Consider the following 15,882-nt stretch of genomic DNA (forward strand, 5'->3'; position numbering starts at 1 on the left):
ACTCGTAAGAGTCTTCTCCAGCACCACAGTTCGAAAGCATTGATTCTTCGGCGCTCAGCCTTCCATATAGTCCAGCTCTCACAGCCATATGTTGCTACTGGGAAAACCATAGCTTTGATTATATGAATCTTTGTCAGCAAGGTGATGTCTCTGCTTCTTACTATGCTGTCTAGGTTTGCCATAGCTTTCTTCCCAAGGAGCAAGCGTCTTTTAATTTCATGGGTGCAGTCACCGTCTGCGGTGATCTTGGAGCCCAAGAAAATAAAATCTGTCACTGCTTCCATTTCTTTCCCTTCCATATGCCAGGAAGTGATGGGGCCAGATGCCATGATCTTCGTTTTTTTAATGTTGAGTTTCAAACCAGCTTTTGCACTCTTCACTTTCACCCTCAACAAGAGGCTCTTTAGATCCTCTTTGCTTTCTGCCATTAGGGTGGTATCCAAAGAATTGATGCTTTCGAACTGTGATGCTGGAGAAGACTCTTACGAGTCCCCTGGACTGCAAGGAGGTCAAATCAGTCCATCCTAAAGGAAATCAACCCTAAGTGCTCATTGGAAGGACAGATACTGAAGCTGAAGCTCAAATATTTTGGCCACCTAATGCGAAGAGAAAACTCTCTGGAAAAGACCCTGATGCTGGGAAAGACTGAAGGCAAAAGGAGAAGGGGACGGCAGAGGATGAGATGGCTAGATAGCATCACCGATGCAATGAATATGAACTTGAGCACAATCCAGGAGAGAGCGGAGGACAGGAAGGCCTGGTGTGCTTTGGTCCATGGGGTCACGAAGAGTCGGACACGACTGAACGACTGAACAACAAAACCTAGGCCTAGTGAGAGAAAGTGCCACCCCAAAGAAAAAGATGCAAAAAGTGGCTTAGGCTGCAATCTACACGTACCTACCTGGAAGTAGGACCCACTAAACTCAACCGGATTTACATCTAAGTAGGCATGCATAGGATTACATTGTAAAAATGCCTGGCATATGAGAGACACCAGGCATCAACACCATATCATACCAGTGTCACTGCACACGCATTGTGGACTAATCAGAGATGTTCATAATGAAGTAACAGCTTTGGCAGAGAGCAATGTCAGGGGATCAGCCACTAGCCCTGTGTAATCTACCAGGAAACAACCTGCAATCACACCTATTCATATCAATTGGTGACAAAGATTTGAAACTATTAATCTAGAAGTGCAGCTATTAGCATCACAGCTCAACACAGGGCTGACAAGCTTAGGGATAGGCAACCTGATGCCCTCTAGATGTTTTAGATTACAACACCCACACGCCCCAGTCAGCATACCCAATGGTCAACCATTATGGGAGTTATAGTCTAAAACATCTGGATAACACCAAGTTATCTACCTTGCTCTAGGGTGTAGGAGGAAATTTAAGACCTTGTGATTCACAGCTCGCTTCAATGGAGATCAATTACAGTGCAGCTGCAATTTTCATTCCTTCCAACTTTTACCTTCAATGGTACTTGAAATATAATTCAAAAGGGTTTCCATAGTTGATATAGGGCAACTGTTTGACCTATACATTTGAGGATATGACAAGACATAGCTGTTTCTCAGCCAGAGGGAAGCCAATCTAAGCTAAACATCAGTGGAAATTCTAAACACAGTTGCCTAGAGAGGCAATATAACCTCCTTGGATGTTGTCAAAAAAGGCTGGGCAGGCATCTGTTAACTATGTTTTAGGAATGGGATGCTCTGTCTCAAGTTGCAAAATTCAGTCAGACAATACTTCTATTAGGACCAACCAAAATGTAACAAAATAGTGAGCAGGCTTTAGAGTTGTCTCAAGTTTGGGGATCACTAGTTGATCCTGCAAACCATTTCCAAAACTCATGGTTCTATAAACAGAGCCTCTTCCAAAGCAAGAGTGTGCATGTCTGCCCTGTGTCTTACCAAACAACAAAGGACCAATCCAATCCCAAGAGTCAATCTGCAAATACAGCACTCAGTATTGCCCTTTACCCCATATAACATCTGCAGTCATGTAGTGACACCCTGGTAAATGCTGAACATTATCCATCATGAGAATATCCAAGGCACACTCATAAATGATCTCAGCGAATTGAGAAACACAGGGTCAGCTCACATGCCAGGTGTATGACAGCAGTAAAATGTCTAAAAGTGAATCATTGTGGAGAAATAGGCTAGTGTGGCCCAGTGGCTACACCTTACACCTGCTTTCCTCATACCTCAGGATAAACTCTACTACAATCATGCTGATCAGGGCCAGCCCAACACTTTTTGGTGCTTGAGGTGGACAAGATGGCGGGCCTTCCCACTCCATGTATAGAAGCTAACCAAACTGACAAGTGACTCTTACTTTGAGACTGGTGAGTATCTTCCACTGCATCTAAGGGCAGCAGGCTTGCTTAGGGGGTGTGGGGCAGGCCATGTAGCACACATAGGTCTGCCCTCCCAACATCTCACCACCACTTCCTGCCCCCCAACATCAGCTGCCTGAGGTGGCTGCCTCACTTTGCCTCATGGAAAAGCCAACCCTGATGCTGACCCTGATTTGGACATTCTAATCTTCCACGGAGGGGGTGGAGCTGACACACTCACCCCCCTCCATCACGTGATTCTAACTGTGTGAGGGATTAGAATGCCTGAATAAGGCTCTCTTAACAGCTTTATTTATACCATTTACTGCCTTAACACACAATACTTGTATTATAAAGAGGCCAGTCAAACACACTCAGCCAAGAAACCTACATTCAGTCAGTGTGTACACTGAACAGAATGCTCTACCTAGGAGAACAGGAGAGGAAGAAAACACTGCTAAAATTCATGGTTAGGCCTTCTATATAAAGCTTAATTTACAGCCTCACATCTGTGGCATCGAAGCAGGTTCACAAATATGTATTAAGATTTTCTAACCCCCGCCCTTCAAACAAATGACCAGCCTGCCTACTGCTGCTTAATATATTAGGAGGATACTTGGGCATCATGTTTGGTAAGCTACTTGCCTGGAGGGAATTGTTAACTGGCTATATGAGTGATTAGGAAAGGTTCCTCCTGTGCAAGCACCGAGTCATTGCTGACTCCTAGAGGGACACTGCTTTCGCTGGTGTTTTCATGGCAGACTGTAGCGGGGTGGTTTGCCATTGCCTTCCCCAGTTGTGACCACCTTTCCCCCAGCAAGCTGGGTACTCATTTTACCGGCCTTGGAAGGATGGAAGGCTGAGTCAACCTGAGCTGGCTACTTGGGACCCAGCTTCCACTGGAATCAAGGGGAGAGTTTCGGTTGCAATACTGCCGCCTACCACTCTGCGCCACACGAGGCTCTTATATGAGTGATTAACTGTAGAGTTATTTCACAGAACAATTTAGCATGTAACTTAAAGTTTTGTTTCTTCTGCAGGTCTGGGGCCTGCGGGTTTTCCCCTTCAGATATCATGCACAGTGGCATACACTATCAGTAACCCCAGTGAATTCATTGGATATAGACTGGGCTATGAAAGAGTAAGCATTAGCTTAATCCTCACAAAGCAAGTGCTCACAGTGAAAAGGAAATCCATTGTAAACCAGCGCTGCCCGTTTTGACCAGGGGCCACTGCTTGCTGCAGAGCTTTTAAACGCATGGTATTCCCTTTTTGTATTGCTCTCCATTTAACCATTTCTATTTCCGTCTATTTTCATGCTGCATCTTTTAAAATCTGTTATGTTGGCATTAACAAACATACAAGTGGATAGGGGAAGCAGAAGAAAGAAAAGAAAAGAAAAGAAAAGAAAAGAAAGAAAAGGGACACAAATCTATATTAAAACACAATTAAAGTGATTTGTTAAAACCAGCAAAACAGTAGGAATCCAAATAAAACTATGTATAATAATCAATATGACTTAATGGTTGCACTGTGCACTTTTTGAGGGAAGATCAAAACAGAACAAATGGGAAACGGCTAACTCGTTTAGATTTTCCTGGGGGATTTAAAATCAGTTCTCATCTTAGTTAAGCTAATAGTGAAAGCACACTTTCTCCTAGCTCTGCCTGAGAGTAGCCCACTCCCATGGAGTTCTCCAGTAAGACTTGTCAGAACAGAGTAATAACTAGCTAGAGCAAGTTATTCCAGAACTGAACTGCTCTCATCTTTTGCTTTTGTCCTTAAGAAGGGCCCTTCTCAGAAATCATTCCCACCTTACCCATTCAAGGCCACCCCTCTGGAACAGTTTCCTTGCCAAGCACCATTGAGAGAAGCCACTGCATTTAATCTTCATACATGTCCAGTTAAGGGATTTTGAAGAGGCAATTTTAAACTCAGCTCTGAGCATTAGTTACCAGGCAGGCAAGGTGAATCAGGTCAAGCTTCCACACTGATCAGTAGAACTCCAAGTAGTAAATGGCCTCCCAGTTTAGATGCTCAGCACCTTAACTAGAATTTTCCATTCTTGCTGTTGAGTTAACAAGAATAGGCCACTAGTACTTATCCATTTTGATTTAAAAATAAAAGCCTATTTACATGGACGTTCCATTGATGTTGCATGATTTTATTGTGTTGCATTGGTTGCAACCTGTTTTAGGACTGTTTTATAATGAAAAGTGGGTAATACATTTCATAAAACAAACAAATAAATACAAATACAGATGCTGAACCTAGTATCCTCTCTGGAGAGTTATTAGCCTGGCAGGAGCATTTTATTTTCAAGCAAGCATGGACCACAAAAGGCACTATTGTGGGGCTGCAACAGAGAGCTTGAAGAACACTTTCATTTTTTATTAGTGTTCAGAAGACTTTCCGTCTGGCGGTAACTGGCAGGGGTAAGTGGGTGGGAAGCGCTAGACTGAACTGCTGCCGGAAAGGTTCCCTTCGTGGTATATTCACGGATCATGGAGGTTTGTACGCTCATCAAGAGAGATTCAAAAAACTAACAAGCCAGACAATGTAGATTGCCAATGAGGGTATATAACTGTATTTGAACACGTGGCTCTCTCTGCATTGTAGTCTCCAGGGTTGCCCTGCAGAAGTCCCAATCTAACACTGACAAGAAAACCAGTTCCATGTTCTGTGAAGTTAGGCCTGAAACAATGTGGATAATGCATGCCTAGTTAAAAAAAAAAAAAACAGCCTCTGAAACCCCAGGGGATAGGAGGGGAGAGAACAAATTTCCAGTAAGAGAGTATGTTTCAGCATCTTGCACTCTCCATGCCTTTCCCCAGGTGTAGCACTTGAGAGTCAACATATGTAGTGAGTTGAAAACTGGATGTGATCTGGGGAGATCCAGGTTTGTGATCCCCACTCAAACATTGTTGTACAGCAGGGATGCGAAACCACTTTTCTTTCAAGGGCTGCATTCCCTCAAGGATAATCTGACAGAGTCTGCACGCTGGTAGTGAGCAGAGCCAAAGCCAACTGTGAGCAAGGCTAGAGCCAAAAGTGGCCAGGATCACCCATTTTCTCTTATTGTCCTATCCTCTCTCTCTCTCTCTCCCCCTCCCAAGCAGGCTACTGGGGGAGGGTTAAATCATTCTTGTCAAGATCTGATCTGATTGTGTGGAGAGTTTTTGAAATTAGGCCAAAGTTGGCTACTCCTGAGGTACAGGGTGGTCTTGGGAGAGCCACCATCTCTTAGCCTAATTAACTGCCTAGAGTTGTTTGTTTACTTTATTTATCACCTTTCTGCCAAAAAAATGGTGGCTCGAGACAGCTAACAATAAAATCCAGATTAAAAATGCAATTTTAATTGAAATATAACATAAAAACAAATAAATTAAAACACAATTAAAAACACAACATATTGTGAGCATAAAAAATGTAACCTCATCTTAGCCACATTGAATTCCTTGAAGGAAGGGTGAGAAACAAACATGATAAACAAACAGCAGAATCTAAAATACATTTTTTTTTAAAAAAACTGGTAAATTTACCTGTTTTATCCAAGCTACAGCATTTATTGGAAGAGAACTCACTGTTTAAAGAGCACAATCCTGATTATAGTTCTATTACTTTGAGTACCTAATACATGTTATAAGTGCCAAATTGCAGCCAGTCTTCCTCACCTTAGTTTAGTGAGGGGAGGACCACTCAGCAGATGTTAGGAGAACATTTTATTGTATTCCTTATCACAGGCATCACTATGAAATAGAGGGCTGGATCCAGATTTAGTCATATGTACAGTAGACCCACTGAAATCGGTAGGACTTGTTAGTTAACTTATGATCCATCAATTTCATTTGGTCTACTCTAAGTATGGCCAAGTCTGAGTCCAACCCATAAAGAAGAAATTGCCCTTGAAGATGAGTTTCATACATGAAACATACTGGGCTTGCCATAAACTCTTTTCCTAGCAGCTGTTGACAGATCCTCCTGTCCTCCTCACCCCCATTTTTCTCCTCTTTTTGGTGCTGCCCATTTTTATTCTGGTCCAAGTTCTGAAATTTCTAAAGATCTGGGTTCTGCTCCTGACACCAGACAATCCCCAAAGAACAACTAATAAGCCATTGGCCTGGCAAGGCTTCGATTCCTAGATAAAATCTGAGGATTATTACCCCTTGTCTTTAGAGACCTCCAATCCTCTACTCCAGGGTTCCTCAAACATGCTGGACCCATGGGCACATTTGGGAATTTGAGATACTGCTGTGGGCACCACCACAAAATGCCTAATCAGTGGGTTCACAACATCTCTTTAATAAGGGATTATCAAGTTCAATTAATTGTTGGCAGTGCAATACAGCTAATGCTTCTTTTAAACGTACGTTTTGGCAGGGTCCGGTAGTTGCTTGTTTTTGCAGGGAGGTTATTACACAGAAAAATATTGTATTGCAACAGTCTTTAATATTCACTGATGTACACGCTCTTTTAAATTATTTACCTGCTTCATGGAAATTAACAAATGGTCAGCGTAAACAGCTTCTCTGCACCCTTTTGACAGCTAGAAGACTAATATTACAACATTGGAATTACAACAATTCTCAATGTTTTAATGGACTGAGAACCTTACAACAGTTTCAATATTTGAAAGGGTGGCATATAGATGTCACCTTCAAATGAATATATATTTGGATATTTGGTCCACTTTTGCCTGAGTATAACTGCTAGAAATTTGTATGCGTTTCATACAAATCCATGTATGTTTATTTTTAAAAAATGATTAAAATTTTAAAAAATCTTCCGGGTGCCCACAGGCACCATTTTGGGGACCCGTGGGCATCAAGGTGCCAGTGGGCACTGTGCTGGGAACCCCTGCTCTACTCTTTCTCTATGTTAACTTGGATAATTTCATGGGGAGCATAGCTTGAATGCATGTCATGAGAGGAAGGTAACTCCTTCCCAACATCAGGATAGCATATTGACAGCCTGCTGCCTGAGGCTGGATTATGGTTATCACAATGCAGCACTATAAATAAACTCTTATCCAGGAACCTACCAGGCCCAAGTGTCCTCCACCAGAGTCTTGAGTGACTGTGAATGTTATCAAGTGGATCAAGAAGGATCTTTCTTCATTAGTCTAAAAATACAAGCTGTCCACACCTATGTTCCAATATAACAGGTATGGTTTATTGTTAAGAGAATGAAGTGCAGAGAGCCTCTGGTTCATGTGCTCCCCCCTCCCATCTCCTCCTCAGGCATGGCAGTGAGGAGACCAGAAACTGTGATATCTATTTTTGATTAATTGCAGTCTGCACTGTAAATGTTGTTAATCTTAACCATGGTTAGTTGAAATAAGCCACCTCCAAAACAACAGATTTGAGGCTGGCTCATTTCAGTAAACCATATTTAAGATTAACCACATTTTGTCTGGGTTTGTACATAACAATCTGTGGTTAATAAAAAATGGAAGTGAACGCTTCTGTTCTCCTCCTTCCAGCCATGGCAGAAGAGGAGATGGGGGTAGTAGTGGATAAGGCTCACTGCAGCTGGTTCCTGTAACAGTAAACCATAGTTTATTTTTACATCTGAATGCAGCCCATTTCTCCTTGTCATTTTCTGTTATCCGCCTCCCAGCCTGGCCACATAGAAAGCTTGTTCATCAGTAGAGGGATAACTCTCATTGATTTTTATCCCAGCGAGAGGGAACGTTCTTGAGAAATGTGGAGTCTTTGAGAAGATGTGTTTTGACCTACAACAACATTGGCTTTACTTCAAAATGTTATGAACCCAAGCTCACTCCTCTCTAGCTGCTGCCATGCTGCTCCCCACTCTATATTTTTCCAGGCTATATACAGTTCCTGGGCTGAAAACATCTACAATTTTCAGTTGGCTTGTGCTGATTTCCAGCCATGCTGCCATGGGCTGAGCCAGTTCAGTGCATTCTGATAACGCATGCTGATCTCCACACAGATCGACACTGGATATCTGATCATAATCTCAGACTTTCAAGCAGCTGTGAATGGTTGCCCAGTGTTGATCTATGCTGAATCTAAAATGTGATGTTATCTAGCACAGGACCATTATAGCCCATTGCAATGCACTCAAAGTCAACAAGCGTGGCTGCCAAAACAGTCATTTTTTCCACAGCTTTCAGTCACAGAAATCCAATATAAAGCCTTTCCATTCATAGCTGTCCTTCTCTGAAACGTTCGCATCTTAACTGGATCTGGAAAGAAGGAGTACAACCCCTAAACAAGTCTTCTATCACAACGGAGGACAAATCAACTAATTTCAAGCAAATCATGGATTTGAATGGAAAGCTTTCTTCAAACTGTGGGTGTTTTATGTTCCACGCTTCCCTTCTGTGGTCTGGAATCAAACAACAGTTCTAAAAGAAACTAGATAAGAGCAGAAACTTAGCAACAATCTTTCTAAATTACTGAAACTTCAAGGAATATAGCAAACATGACTAACAAACAAAGATTCCTTGGACTGCATCCAGTGCACTGGTACCAAAGTAGCATGAGAGTTGTAGGCTTCCTTATTTAATAAATGCTAGCATAGTCTACCAGCTACAGCTTGTTCATTTTTCTAGCTGTAGTATTGTTTTACAAGGAGGTCCTACTCCCACAGTGAACATTAAAAAGCATATAGTATCAGGACAGGAAAGCAAAATGCTCCTTTGGTAAATTAATTACAAGCCTGCTTTAAAAATACAAGCTGGTTTAACATCAGATTTGGTCCCCTGTATCAAGCAAAAATTGCCTACAGGTGGCCAGGGATTGTGCCCAGCATGCAGTTACTATAGTGGCTCTCAAGTCAGATGAATGCAACTCTAGGAAGGTTCCATTCATAACCTTATTCCCACTGCTCGGCTCAGACCTGGAAAGATGTTTTGCAGTAACATCAGGATGATGATGGGAGGGGGAGGGGAGATTATGATGAGCAGCTTGGGCAAATGCAGTACGTGGGAGGGAGATAACCACCCCCAAATAGTTATTTTTTAGGCTATTTTTACCCATTTTCTATGAAAAGGAACAGAGAAATAAAATGGTAAATTGGGAACAAAACAAACCATTTTATAGAGAACCACAGCTGGAAATGGCTAGAAATAGGGCTGAAATCATTTATACATTAGATGATGCATTTCGACCTATTAAATAACTGCATCACAGATTAACATGAGAGCCTTTTAAAGTGAGTCAGACTTTTTTGCGACTGCTACCACTGGGAACTGGCACAGTTTCGCTGCCTAGTTTTTCTTGCAGTCCCCTCTATATTGTTTTGCTCCTGAGGGATCTGAACAAGATACCCATGTAGAACTTAGACGTGCTGGGGATGTTCTGGGGAGGCATGCAACCTTTCGGCCATCTGGGATTTTCTTCCCAGGGGAGCCATGAAGCTTGCCTGCAAAGTAATAAGACCCAAAGATGCCATGGCTTCTTTAAAATTAACTGGTTTCTTATGGCAAAGCCTTCATAGATGTCTTGATTGGATTCAAGACACAGATGGAAGAGGCAGTCCATCCTATGCATATATCTATACCAGGGCTGGGGAAATTGTAGCTCTCTGGATGTTTTGGCCTACAACTTCAATTAGCCCTACCCAGCATAGCCAATGGTGAGGGATGATGGGAGTTGTAGGGCAAAATATCGGGAGGGCCACAAGTTTACCACCCCTGATCTATACTTAACACCTTCACTTCATGAATCAGACACAACAGGCTGCTGCTACCAATTAAAAACTCATATCACAATAACCCAGTTAGTGTCTAGAATGCTCCAGCATATTTTGACGGATCGCCTCCCCCTGCCCGCGGACCCAAGGTAAGGGGGTTTCACACACCCCTACGCTCACCTCCTGCTGTACGGCCTGGGTCCCAACAGGCCATGGACTGCTACCGGTCTGTGGCCCAGGGGTTGGGGACCCCTGGTCTAAAGAACTCATAAACAACGTGAATAAGGAATGACAAGAGCACAATAATTGCCTCATGTAGAAACTCATAGAATTCAAGAATTCTGAGCCCAGGAATTTATTTCGAGTATCAGAACTGAATGGAGTTCACAGTCCTTCCATACAAAAATTCACTTCTGGTTACCCCAAACTTTTGGGGTAACCAGAGACTCCACAATGAAAAACAGGCACGTTCCTCTCTCACGGGGCACATTCGCTCTCTGCGACCGTGTGAAATGGAAGCAACGACACCGCATCGCCCCTGTCGGCCGCGAAAGCCACGCTTCTCCCCCCGCCCGCCCCCCGGACCACATACGTGGATGTGCCCCCAGCAAGGCGTCCTCCCTCCTGCCCACCGGCCCGCCCGCGCGTTCGTTCACACTCACTCTCGCCCACCACCGCCTTCAGTCCGGCCATGACCCCCCGAGTCCCGCGTCGGCTCCTGCTGCCCCGGAGGCCGCCACTTCCGCGTCTGAACGCGGGCGGAGCCGACCTCAGGACTCGCCCCTTCTCCTCTCGCCCGCGGGACACACCCCCTTCCGAGAAGGAGACGCCGGCCGGCCTCCCCAGGGCTGGCGCTCTAGCGAGGCGCCGCTCCGCTCCGCGCCTGTTTGGTTCCGCACAGTAAGTCTGTCCGGCCGAGTTCAAGGCTTTTGGGCCCCAAGTCTACTTGGAAGTAAGTTCCACTGAACTTCAACACAATGCAGCGGGTGGGGCAGCACTCCTGGCTGAGCACGCGGTCTCGGGAGAAAGAATCACTGTGCCTCGGCTCCAGATTGTAAACACGGGACGTGCTGGGGACCAGTGGCGTAGTGGCAAATCCAGACGCGCGGGGCCCCCTCGTGTCAGTCACAGCCACGCCCCTTCTAAGATTGAACAACCTTGCGCGATATACAGCCTTCAGCTGGGATCCGAAAGCAGTGCAGCTGAGAGCAAGGCAGGGGCATTTCAACTGGACGTCTGAGAAAAAAGGCAGGGGCGTTAAAATCTTTTTCCCTCACTCAAACACAAACATTTTAGGTTTTCAAAATATGATACTCTATGGAAGCTTCACCCTGTCTCGAGGGCAGGGAAGGGGAGAGACGGCTGGAAGAGCCTGGCCCACAGCGGTAGGCTGGGAGCGGGCGGGACCTGGCTGGGACCTGGCACTACACCCCTGCTGGGGACACGTGTATGTGTATCACTAATTGCACGGGGTGGATGTGTGCCGGGGAGCTGTGGCCAATAAGGGCTGCCTTCCATACTTCTGTGGTGTGCCTGGTAGTGGTAATGGAGGTACATTTCCCCTTCACACTTAACGTGTGTTTATGCATGTTTAGATTTTTTTTTTAGGGCATACAACTCCCAGCATTCCCCAGCCAGAGGTTTTTTTTCTCTCTCAACACACTTAGGATTGCGCCCTTGATGAGTTTTCAGGCACAAACACGTGCAACATTAGAATATTTGGGTTGCCTGTAAAATACGAAATGCTCTAAGGGTGCTCCCAGATGAGGCTTTTATCCTGCAGTCTCACTGCCTCAGAGAATTTTACACAGGGCCCAGATGATGACATCTTCCACTCTTAACCCTCTCGTTTTTTCCCCACCACTTTGTCCGTCTTCCTTCTTACCAAGGAGGGTGCTTCCGGATGGAAGGCTCCTAGCACTACCAGTCAAAAGACATGGTGCAGCTATTCTGTCTTTTCTTCCCTAACAGATTTTTTTTGTGGTAAGAAGAAAGATGGAAGAAGTGGGAAAACACAGGAGCAATACAAGTGGAAGAGGACAACGTCTGGACCCTGATAAAATTCCATGAATGAGGCAAGGTGATGGCTTGATAAAAGCTGCATCTGAAAGCGCTGGATGTTCACCTTTCCTCCTCCTTTCAAACCAGAAGTGGAGCAAAGGAAGGGTAATTTTGCATATGAACCTACCATACTTTACACGGTGAAGTTTTTCTGTGTGCACTGCTTCCCTCTATACATAGAAGTACGTGTGTGCAACACGTTGCCTTTCTTTTCTACACAGAGATACCATGCCACTAAAAAAAAATAGCACCATGATGGAATAAACTGCCTATCTCCATGCGTGTGCCTGTTAGTGCGAGGAACTACCTGTTGGGAAAGCCTGTTGGAATTATCCATGTTCAACCCTTCTCTAAGGGCATTTTTGCACATGAAGCTTCAGTAGATTTGTAATGCAAATGTAAAATTGATTTTGGCAAGCATGCTCATTTAAATGACATGCTTCTCTGCTTTTATTTCTGCATTAGCAATAATGAGACAATGTTCACATAAATAGTGCAAGAGGCTTAAAGCTGATGGTGTGCTTTAATGGTGCAAGTTAGGTTGGTGAACAAAGATAAGATTGCTTGCTAAATCATAAGCTGAATATGAGCTAGCAGTGCAATATGGCAGCTAAGAAAGCTAATGCAATCTTGGGCTGCATTAACAGAACCATAGCATCCAGATCATGGGAAGTAATCGTTCTGCTTTATTCTATGTCAGTCAGGCCACATTTGGAGTATTGTGTCCAGCTCCGGGCTCCTCATTTTAGGAAGGACATTGACAAGCTGGAACACATCCAGAGAAGAGCAACCAGGATGGTGAGGGGTCTGGAAACTAGGTTCTATGAGGAATAGTTGAAAGAGCTAGGTATATTTAGCCTGGAGAAGAGAAGATTAAGGGGAGATGTGATAGCAGTCTTTAAATATCTGAAAGGTTGCCATGCAGCAGATGGAGCAGATTTGTTCTCTTGCTTCCAAACCAAAGGCAGGATTAGAACCAATGGGTGGAAATTGCAGGGAAGCAGATTTTGACTTAACATTAGGAGAAATTTCCTAACAGTGAGAGCTGTTCAGCAGTGGAAGAGATGGCCTCGGGAGATGGTGGGTTCCCCTTTTGCAGGAGGTATTTAAGCAGAGGCTGGATGGCCATCTGCTTAAATACCTCCTTTTAATACTGTCCTTTGGGGGATAGTGTCCAGCACCTTGGATAGCTCCTTTAGAGTTCTGGCTGGTTCTGACTGAAACCCAGAATGGATTCACAGCCCCGCTGAGATTGGAGCCACCAGCTTTGAAAGTAAGGGCGAGGAGCTTTTACTGGATCTGGAAGCTCACAGGAAACCAGTGTAACGATTTTAGGAGAAGTGTCACATGGTCAGAGCAAAAGAGAGGTGATTGGCAGCAGAGTTCTGGATAAGGTGAGGGGACCGAGATGAGACAAAGGAAGACCAGAAAGGAGAAGTTTGCAGGTGTCAAGGCAAGAGATGACCAGAGTTGTGTGAACCAGAGTTTTTGCTAAGGGGGCTGTGCAGAGGGGAAGGGCCATATATTTCCAGGGTTGTAAAGGGAGAAGTGATGTGACTTAGCGATGGGCTGCATATGGGGAGCAAAGGACTAGGGGAAGTAAAAGATAAAGCCAAGGCTTCATACTTGTTCAAGAGGATGGATGGTAATGTAGACAATGACTGTGGGTCATGTACAGGGAGCAAAAGGCTTGAGAGGAAAGAATGAGGTCTTGGATATGTTGAGTTTGAGATGATAATGGAGCATCCAAGTGGAAATATTAGATAGGCAGTCGGAGATACAGGATTGGAGGGAGGGAGAAAGTTCTGGGGTAGAGACGAAGAGCTGGGGGTCATGAGCATGTATGCTGTATGGAAAGCCATGGGATTTGATTGGTTCGCTCAGGAACAGTTTGTAGGGAGGGAATAGCTGATCTCCAACAGGGAGAGGAAAAGCAGAGGAAGAGCTTCACCCTATGGAATAATTGAAAGAGCAATTATGTAGAAAGAGAAATTAGGACAGCAAAATAGCTGTCACAAATAAATACACAGTCGCTGGAGTCAATGGAGAGCCCAAGACAACTATTGGCTTCCTAATCTCCATGTCCTTTACCCCTTATCAAGATGTTCCTATGGGGCTACATCACACCGCACCCGTGCCTTTAGAATAGGAGCACACAAACAAGGACACTGGTGAAAGGGAGTGCCTAGCACAAGTGGAACACTCTTCACAAACAGCAGATACCCAACAACCAGGGAGAACAGTAACACGATATGGGGCAGATTGATAACAATGGTCTTTTCCAACCCTGTTACAGGTATGCTCCCTCCAATCTCTGAAAACAGATACAAACCAGGAATCTCAACTCTGTTGCCGCTGCTGCAACTACCCACGCATCACACTCAGGTAAGGCCGGATAGTCTTGCCTGGAAAGAAAGACCAAGCCTCAGATCAAGACTGCTGCACAACTTCCATCACAGAGGAAAAGAGCTGGTTGTGCTGAGTCACCCCTGGCGACGGAGCATCTCTCCCTCCCCAGTTCCCACAGTGAGGGGAAACTGTGTGCTGGCTTAACAGTCTTCCATGATTCAGCATGTTGCAGCAGGGTCTGTCTCCCACACAGGTTAAATATTGTCATGAAATTTGGAGTTGGTCTAAATGACTGTTCAGAGATCCCATACAGCCTAGCGCAGCTTTCCCTGACTTGGTGGCATCCAGATATGTTGGACCGTAACTCTGATAATTCCCAGCCAGCATGCTGACTGACTTTTAAAGATTCTGGATTAGTGGGAGGCCAAAACTGATTGAACAAGTTTAGCCTGGCAGATCCCCACTATGTGTTCAATGGCTCTCAATAGCCAGTAGACATCTGAAGGGATGCATTCTCTCCCCTCCCCTAAGGTACGTGAGAATTCAAGCGATGTGTGTGAACAAAACAAGCAGCTTGAATCAGCAGTTGCAGTTCTGGAGGAGACACACAGAGAGCTGGGTTGCTTTCTGCAAGAATCTTACTGCCCTGGCACACAACCCCACCCTGAAACCTAATGGAGGAGCACTATCTGTTGGAGGAGGTCTAAGCTGTGAGTCTCATGCTCAACCTGTATTTATGTGTAAATAAACCATGCAAAACAAAATATCATCAGTCTCCAGTGACCTTATTCCAAGGAAACGGAACCCTGAGTTGTGCTCGCACTCCTGAAGTTCTCACTACTCAGAGAATTGGGATGCAGATGGTGTAGCAGTATACCCTGCAGAGAGGGGGGCGTTGGCCATAACCCCTCTAACTCAAGTAGGCTCCCGTTGTGCATTGGTGAAGACAATGAGGCCGTTTAGAGACTTTATTGGTATATTAGTGGTATATAAATATTATCAATAAATACATAAAAATAAACAGCCATGGATGGGTATTGGGATGCTGATCCAAATGCTTATGCCACTGAAGCCAGTGGAGTGACTTGACGGCATTTCAGCTTGGATTCTCATTCCAATGTGCATCTGATCTAATGAAAACAAGGACAGCCATCTGTCAGGGATGCTCTGACAGGGGGTTGGACTCAATGGCCTTGTAGGCCCCTTCCAACCCTACCATTCTGTGATTCTATGATTCTGTGAAATAAGGAACACAGCCACCGTTGCTGGCGTATACCTAATACTCTTCTTCGTGTTGCCCGAAAGACAGGCCAAGCATTCATGCTGGACAAACACACAGGAATCATTTTTCTTTGCAGGAAAAGAGTCAGGGCACATAGAATGGAACAGAATGAATGTGGGACCTTGGGGACAGACCACAGCTCAGTGGTAGAGCACTTGGTTTGTATGCAGAAGGTCTCAGGT

At 44.7% G+C, this 15,882-nt stretch overlaps 1 protein-coding gene and 1 long non-coding RNA gene across 4 annotated transcripts in view; one reads left to right on the forward strand and one right to left on the reverse strand.

The window, feature by feature from the left end:
- STXBP2 (syntaxin binding protein 2) overlaps window positions 1–10,758 on the reverse strand; it is a 44,000-nt gene extending 33,242 nt beyond the window's left edge. For all 3 annotated transcript variants that reach the window (XR_014788335.1, XM_084838447.1, XM_084838448.1), the window contains exon 1: window positions 10,671–10,758. Coding sequence is in view for 2 of the 3 variants with exons in the window: in XM_084838447.1 (XP_084694573.1) it covers window positions 10,671–10,701 (31 nt within the window). In the remaining variant the exon portion in view is untranslated. The remainder of the gene's footprint in view (window positions 1–10,670) is intronic.
- Window positions 10,759–10,808: 50 nt separating this feature from the next.
- LOC146354231 (uncharacterized) lies at window positions 10,809–15,173 on the forward strand. Its single transcript, XR_014788336.1, has 4 exons — window positions 10,809–10,960; window positions 11,980–12,174; window positions 14,366–14,454; window positions 14,950–15,173. It is a non-coding gene; the product is annotated as an uncharacterized LOC146354231 (long non-coding RNA).
- Window positions 15,174–15,882: the final 709 nt, after the last annotated feature.

This window comes from Heloderma suspectum, chromosome 2 (genome assembly GCF_057233095.1).
Source record: "Heloderma suspectum isolate Gila_16-S chromosome 2, 16-S_ref, whole genome shotgun sequence".
NCBI lineage: Eukaryota > Metazoa > Chordata > Lepidosauria > Squamata > Helodermatidae > Heloderma > Heloderma suspectum.